The following is an 8,335-nucleotide window of genomic DNA, read 5'->3' as shown; positions in this document are numbered from 1 at the left end:
GTGGTGAAGGCCTTTGTGGGTACAGCTGTCCATCTCTGGACTGCTGTCCCCAGAAATGCTTGGGTTAGTGCCCACACTTCTGTCCTTTTCCTGCCAAAAATGTGGTGTTTTTTTAAACAAAATTGTCAGTCACTGATAACAATTAACTGAATCTAATTTTAGTCTACTTCTGTGATAGCCATCTGCTTTGATGTGCTGAATTGTGTTGATTGGTAGTGACACTGCCAGCATAACTGAAAAGCAGGATGCCAACAAACATCTAACAAAGCCTGGAAAAACTGAAATGTAACACACCTTTGCACTCTGGGGAGTTCGCAGTAGTTGAGGCTTTAGAGACTAGATCTGTCTTTATCAGCTGGTGAGGGAATGCTGTGGGTGCCCAAATTCAGAACAGTCTCAAACCCGTACTTCTGCCGCAGATGCCCCAACACTACGGATACTGGAGGTTTACATTTTACAACAAAACAAACTCAAAAAACAACAACAGTGTCATCTTATGAGCCAAGAACTTCTCCAGTGCAGGTCTTATTAAAATATCACTGAAAAAAGAATGCCTGGCATCAATGTGTCTGGATAACACGCCAACACCAAAGAAGAACCAACTGAACAACAGTCTTGAAAATGCTTTATTGAACTGCGTGTCTTATTGTAATGTGCAGGTGTGTTTGAAAAGACTACAGCTTGAAAACTGGTTTTGAAAATCCTCAACAATTAAAAAAAAATCCTTAGCTGGGTTAAACTCCCAAGATAACCAGAGGGCTGCTGTAAAATACCCCCTTAGAACATTCTGTTGCAGAGACTAAAAAAAAGAAGAACCAAATCTAGTACTGTATTTTATATAGAAATAACTGGAGTCAGAAACTAAAAACCAGTGGGTGGGGCTTTTCCCCATTTTCGATGAGAATCTGTCCTTTTAAAACCCCACCATACTGCTCAAGTCTGCAATTTAATTCTAAGATGCTTGCTATGTAGCAGAAGTGGAAAGGGTTGAGAGGGGAGATAGAGATGAAGAAAGTGAGAGAACCAGAGAGAAACATGATTATTGTCTAAGCCTAGTTTAGATTTTATCAGAAGCTGTGTGCAATTTTGTCTTTATAGTCTAACTTTACATTCCCTTCCCCACCACCCCAACCCCCCCAAAACAAAAAAACCCTCCTGTCCCTGCCTTGGGGCTATTATGAAAGTCTATGCACAAAAACACTGTACATTTTTATACATACAGGATTAATAGTATAGGCATGTAGGTGGCATGATTCAATTAAAAAGGCTTTTTACTTTTTTATACCAGGAAAAAAATCAAGAAATAATAAATAAAAAGGTGCTAGAATTAGCATTAAGAATGCAGTTGTAATATATTGACAAAAGTTTGGGAAGTCAACCTCCTCAAGCTCTCCTGCTGCTGACAAGTCTCTGCAAACTAGGTAGCAAATACATAAATAACTCAAAAACATATGATTGAGACTGTGAAGGTTTTTAAAACTAAGACAACATAATCCAGGTTAACTTTTTTTTCTTTTAAGACAATGAGCAAATGAATAATCTACACCTGAATAAAACATGTTTTAACAGTTTGAAAATGGTTTTCTTTTAACAACCACAAAAAGGAAAAAAAACCTTTTAAACAAAGTTGAACAAGTATTTGATTATAGGGCACACAAAAAGCCCCCTTTGCCAGAAGATTTTGGCAGTGGCCTTACTTTTGTGTCTCCTAGAGATGCATAAAAAGCAGGCTGAAACTCCACGTGAATGTGCGGTGGTTAAAGAGAGCAACACAAGGGTCACACCGAGCAAAACGTCACACCCTGGAAACAAGCTGTCCCACTGCAGAGCTTGCATGATGTGCAAACGGCACATGTAATAAAAGTGGTTCAGACGTACATTATTCAAAAGCTACTTGATGGCCACACAATGCTAAGTGAGCATTAACTTCTTTGCCTTGTAACCTCTGAATAATGGGAAAGCTTTTGGGGGAGGGGGAGGGAGTCGTTTATAGTTTTACTCCTTGTATTTAAATTTTTTTAAATGACAAGGTCACTAAAACTCATGCACGCTGCAAAAAACCTCATGCAGTAAAGGTAAACCATCCAAGCAGTTTTTATTCATTAATATTCATAAATACACACAGCAGCTTCATTAGAGATTTCATTATTTTTTTTCCTCTTCAGTTTGAATGTGGAGTATTAGGAGAACCTTTTTGCATGTCAAAAAGTACAGGGCACAGAGGATTTCCCCTCTGATCTGCAACCTACATTTACCTGCTAGAAGTAAAAATTATTTTTAAGTGGAAATGATTATCATATATATCTTTCTCTCTTCCTTTGAATGTACACAATGTAACAAGAGTGACAGACCTGAAATTACAATCACCAAAACAAACCCAAGATAGTTGTTGTCCACTTTCATTGGCAAATACAGCACAGAGGACATTGTCTGCGAAGTGGGATGTCATCAAAGAGGAGGTGGACGAGGCTCGTTTCCTTTATTACTCTCTTTTAAATTTAGATTTTCTAAAGCAACATCTAAAGGCATAATATCTACACAGCCCATAGCACCAAAATCGGCAACCTCCCCACGCTCGTCCTCATCAGAGGAGGAGCTTTCTTCCCGCATTAAAGTGGACAGCAGAAGCTCTTGAACAAACAGGCTGCGGTCAGCTCGCTCACTCTCCATTGACTGACGCTCTACTTCAGACATCTTGGGATCGTTCAACCTGCACAAGATGGGGAGACAAAACAGGAAATAGCTGAAAATTCTGAGGCTTGGGAACACTGTCTAATAATCTACAAGATCATGAAAAGACCTGTGGATGTCTTGGGTTCAGAAAAGAGGCATCTGATTTATTTCTACACTTCTGGGAAAGAGATGATCAGAGACTGCCAGTGATCACTCCAATACCCTGAGTCCCTACCACCAGCACTCTTGAGACCTTAACTGCTCCAACGCTGCTTTCTATGGAACCCATTCAGTTCCCCTGAAAAATTCTCGGTTTACCGCAGGGTTGTACAACTTTAGCAAACCTGCATAGTATCTGGAGGGATTACTGCTCAGACAGTTGAATGTATGCTGCACACGCCATTCAACTTTCCCATCTTCTGCTATCAGATAGTTTGCCACCTTGGTACTTTTTGCGTGGAAATGTAACAAAATGGAGGGTTGCTGTGACGTTCTGCTACAAAGGGAAGACCCCAGGAACCTATTCAGGAGATGAGATTAAAATCTATTTCCCAGGAATCTTCATGCAGGGATTATTCTGACCCAAAGATGGTATTGGGTATCTTTTAGAATTTATCTGATCAAAAGTATAAAAGTTGCCGAGATGTAAGCAAAGAAGGAGAAGTCCTTTTTAAATGAAGGAATCACAACAAACAAGATGTTTAAAACAAGGTTCCTTCTCTATTTTTTTAAAGAAGGCATTCCCTTAAGATAAAATTGAGGAAGGAAGAGTAATCTTAAAGAGGAAGTAAGCAAGGCAAAGTTGAAGGGCCAAACTGAAGGGGCCAAAGTTACTGAGGCCAATATGAGTAAGTGGGAAAGTGGCTTAAGAATTCTCTTTTCAAAAATGTGGCTAAGTTTTTGAAAATATGGCAACTGTGTACATCTGTGTAGATTTGAGAGGCCCATGCCATGGTACTCCATATGTGGTCTTTTACTCCACTGGGGTTACCTAAGACTTCTAATGGTACAAAAGCAGGCTGTTGGGAGACAGCTGAAGCTGCTAATCATATGTAGTGGGCACACGAGGCAAGCAGATGATTATTAGTCTCAGTTCTACAGGATCTAACTTTCCATTTAGGCTTTATATACTATTTCAAAGTTAGCATATAATGTAAATTGTGACAGCAAAGTTGACCATAACTTGAAACTGACAACACTCAGTCTCCTTCAGTAAAATAATGTCTTTGGAAGAAGTCAGAAGAAATGAAAATGATTTTAAAATAACATAATATTTAAAATATGATAATCAGTCTACAGTGGAGGACCATTATTAATTGGTTCCCTTTTGTTCTATATTATGTGTTCTCATAGAGATTTTGTTTAAAGAGAATTAAAGAGTAATTTAAGAGAAATATTTGATGAATCCATTACTATCTCGGTATTTCTACTTTACAACAGATACAATTTTTGTAATGCGTAGATTTGAGAATATGTATATGAAGGATTTAATTTGTTGTAATATATTTTGATTCATAATATTTTTTAAAAATATGCCAGCATCTTGGAATTGAGAGTTAAACATAATGAATTGCAGCTACACATAACAGCACTGTGTTAAATGGCCCTCAGATTGCTCAGTAATTTTCTTGATTTTTCCAGGAATGCGAATTGCAAGAAAAACTTGTATTCAACGCCTACTTTTAAATTATAGTTTGAGCCACTTTAAAACTCTATCCCCTCTCTGCCCTTTGCCACTTAAGCCAACAATTTCATTTTAATAGATACAAGCAGTAACAGAAAAGGCACAAAAGTTTACGTGTGCTTGGTTGCAGATAATGACTGCTGAAGGAGGTGGCTAAAAAGCAGCTTGTGGGAAGGAGGAACATGCCATCAAAATACACAAATTTCAAAAGCCGGGATTGAATTCCTGGAGTGATTCAGAACCAATAATTGCAATTCCGACCCTCTAGAACGAGTTACCTTGTAAGGAGGAACTGAGAGTTCTGGATAGCCTGCTGACTGTTTTCTGTGTTGGATGTGTTGGTTGTTGCTGTGGATTGTGTAATAGTGGTGGTGACGCCGCTAGTGTTGGCGCGCCTTGTCGCGTTACGTGCAGTCTCCAGTTGTTGCCGTGCTGCCTGTGCGTGCTGCCGTTCTAACTGCAGTTGCATCTGCAGTTGCTGCAACTGAGACGCGGAAGGGCCAGAGGAATTGAGCTGTCCCCCTGCAGAACGCCTCACACCGGACAACTGAGATAAAAGCTCTGCCAATATAAAAAATGGATTCGGGAATTAAGAGTGAAATCTAATGTAACCAAACAGTCCTCTGCCACTACCACCTCACTCTCCCACAGTATCTGTTCCATAAGCTTCCCATTTTGCTACTACAAGGTAAAACAGATGAAGGTATACTCATAGTCCCTAAAATGCAGCCCCAATGATCCCCTACCCTGACACATCATTAGTGTTTTAACAGCACAGTAGTACATTCAACAAGCCTTGAGGATACTTTTGAAGTGGCCGGAATTATTGCTCAAAGCAGCAGTTCCTTAAAACTTTCTCAGCCAGCCCAAATAGTTCATCGTTGCACCAACTTCTTAAAAATATAAACATCCATGTAGATGTTTAAAGCTCTGATTCACTGAAGACTATTCTAGAGGGAACAGAGATAAAATCTAACAACAGATATTCCTGCTTTTGGGGGGTGAGGTGGAAGAATTTAAATCATGCAAGTGCACAAAAATACAAAGGGATATGTAAATATTCACAAATCTTACCAGCTATAGGATCCATGGCTTCCCTATTGCTTGGAGAATATGAACTCTGCGAAGATGAAAAACCACCAGTGGAACTGCTAGTAAAGTGCATGTTGGATCTACGTGCGCGAGGGCCACCCAAACCCCGGCCTGGGTGAAACATTCTACGTACATGCCGAACACCACTGGATTCGTCGTAAGCAATGAGTTAAGGGAAGGAAAGTGTCAACACGCAAACAGGAATGCCTTAGCCACTAAGACAATGTACTTGTAAAGAACAGGAGCAAAGCTTCCTTCTTAGTTTAGAGGAGCAATGACCACATTCAAGGCTAGCCAGCCCTCCAAGGCCCGTGCACTACACTCACCAGGCATCCATACTGTATGCAAACACACCTCCCCCCCCCCCACAAGCTCTTGTTAACTGGAACACACCACTCTCGTGGCCAGCGCTAGGCTGAGAGGCCTAAATCTCTCCTCCCAGCCTAGTGCTGCAATCATGGCATCTGAAGAGCAGACGCAGCAATTTCCCTCCCCATTGCATTACTTGCATGGGAGGAATGGAACACCAGACTTGGTGAAAGGGCCCAATTATTCGACACAATTATGGTCACATAGAGCAGATGCACAGAGTATGCAGACTCTGCTTAGTGTAAACGCTGGCATCCCAAACGTGTTGAGTTTGGGGTGTGCTTCTCTGCTAGAGTTAGAGGCATGCTCCAGCTTGCCTGCCCCCAGTGCTATAATACAGTGGTTCCCAATTAGCTAAGTATTGTGGATTTCTTGTTATTTAAAAGTCAAGCCATGGATGCCCCCTACTTGCGGAGAGTTGCCGGCATGCCGAAGCCTGCGCGCGCTGAGATCAGCGCGTCCAGGCTTCGCGGACCTCTCCGCAAGCAGCGGGAGCCAGCGCTGGGCTCCCACGGCTTGCAGAGAGCTGCCTGTTTGGGGGCTGGGGTCGGGGGAAGCTCGGGCCTCCCCCGCCCCAGCCCTGCGCCTGGGGGGGAAATAATTTCCCCCCTTTATTTCCCCCCAAAAAACTAGGTGCGCCTTATGGGACGGTGTGTCCTATAGGGCAAAAAATACGGTAAATCCTATCAGTTTATACTAGCCAATAGTGGTGCAATTAACATGAAGTGCTCCAGAGTTTCTCTTGCTTATCTAGCTATTCAAAGAAAACTATGTAACACACTAACAAAAGCACCTATTTCAGAATCAACATGGGTGGCTATTAGTATAGAAAGCAAAAAAATTCTTCAGTTGCTGCTTCTTGACTTAGGCAAGGATATTAAATCTCTTGGAGCTCTATGTTCCAGTGTAAGATGAGCTGCAAAGTCATCCGTAACATGATTGGGATCTCCTCCTGGTAACGCTGCACATATCGGACAAATCTGTAATGACAGAAGAAAGGCCATAGGAGCAAGTGTCTTCAAGGCCCCCCAAAAAATGACCAACACGCTGAACAGAAGCTACTACATGCTGAGAAAATAGCAGCCCTCGTACAACTCACCCTCCAGTTCATAACGATTCTCAAGACCAGCCTTCCAAATAATCAGGAAGTCAGGGAAAGCCCCCATTCATTCACCTGATTGTCGCCTGAGCACTGCTCCCCTCCTTGCTGCCAGTACAAACAGGAAGGAGCTGCTATCATACAAACAGGTACAGCCCTGTGCCTTTCATGCTCCTGGACAGGGAAGAGCCAAGATGAGCAACTGTCCTTGATACTTCATAGTTTCTTCACAAACCACGGCTCTTAAGGCAACTGCTTCTTTTCTGACTCCCCCAGACGTAACACGGAGCACTTTGTGTCTAAAAGAAGGCAAAAGAGCAGGGAGCTTCCATGGCACTGCTATGGAGACAGAGTGTAGGATGGTATATTCTTCCTTGCTTAGAGAGGAAGTAGTTCATCAGCTCCACCTAGTTTATCCTGGCAAACTCCAGGGGAGGGGGCTTGCTTGGACTGAATCTCTAGCCATCTCTCCCTAACAGAACTACTTTTGGTCCCTAACACTCTGCTACCCAGAAAGGGTAGGAAAGAAATATAGGGTCAGTCCAGGCAACTGGGGCACATCCTTCCAAACAGAATTCTGTATGAGAGCGCTTCGTTCTGGAGGTTTGCACTCACCCCCCCCCCCACTCCTCTCTAGAAAGGCAGAAAAACAGACAGCCTAGTAAGCAGCCTTGAAAGCAGAGGAACTTCATTCTGGAGGCAGTACACAGGAGCTGTTTCTCCTTTCCAGGAGGAGATGAGGAGAAAAGCAGATCACCTACCACTTGTACTAATATTACAGGACAATACTAAACACAGGGCTGTCTTGTCTGAAAACAATTATTACCCCAGCCAAGAGGTTATTTTCAAGCCAGATAAAAGTACTGAAAGTAGGACTTGTACAAGAAACAAACAAAACTACAAAGCAGATGCAACATCAAATATATTTCCCAGATGGATAAATGGGTGTTTACCATGAGTGTCCATTTGTTAAAAGTTTTAGTTCTGTTTTAAAGGCATTTGTTCTTTTTGTGTGCTTTAACTGTTTTTAATTATCCTATGTGCAAATTGCCTTGATTCAGTGGTTTAGAAGGCAATACATAAAACAATTGTAATAATAATTGGAAACATGGAACACAGCAGCCACTTTAGACAGAAAACAAACCATTACAAAGGGAAGATTTAACAGCACTTGTGTTTCAATAAATATGAGTGATTTGATTTAGCTCAATCATTTTACTAAAGGGACGGGAAACAGCTTCAGCCATGTCGCCATACTTTTAAGCTTGCTGTGTCTTCTTGTGCCATTCTGTTTTCAATAATGAGAAGTAAAATGAACACAAAATGCAGACTTATCTGACTATGCAAGAACATGCACTGACACATAGGAAGTTTTGCTGCCCAATATTTCTTCCCGAGAAGGTTAATATTTCTTTCTG

At 41.6% G+C, this 8,335-nt stretch overlaps 1 protein-coding gene across 2 annotated transcripts in view; it reads right to left on the bottom strand.

Annotated features, from left to right (window-relative positions):
- Positions 1 to 2,078: 2,078 nt before the first annotated feature.
- KCMF1 (potassium channel modulatory factor 1) overlaps positions 2,079 to 8,335 on the bottom strand; it is a 42,679-nt gene continuing 36,422 nt past the window's right edge. For both annotated transcript variants that reach the window (XM_082205088.1, XM_082205089.1), the window contains exons 4-7: positions 6,697 to 6,798; positions 5,432 to 5,606; positions 4,636 to 4,918; positions 2,079 to 2,710 (exon numbers count right to left, since the gene is read on the bottom strand). In XM_082205088.1, the coding sequence (XP_082061214.1) occupies positions 2,449 to 2,710; positions 4,636 to 4,918; positions 5,432 to 5,606; positions 6,697 to 6,798 (822 nt within the window). In that variant the 3' untranslated portion in view covers positions 2,079 to 2,448. The remainder of the gene's footprint in view (positions 2,711 to 4,635; positions 4,919 to 5,431; positions 5,607 to 6,696; positions 6,799 to 8,335) is intronic.

This window comes from Podarcis vaucheri (assembly GCF_965113315.1).
Source record: "Podarcis vaucheri genome assembly, chromosome: 17".
Classification (NCBI taxonomy): domain Eukaryota; kingdom Metazoa; phylum Chordata; class Lepidosauria; order Squamata; family Lacertidae; genus Podarcis; species Podarcis vaucheri.
This window is presented reverse-complemented; position numbering and strand designations above follow the sequence as displayed.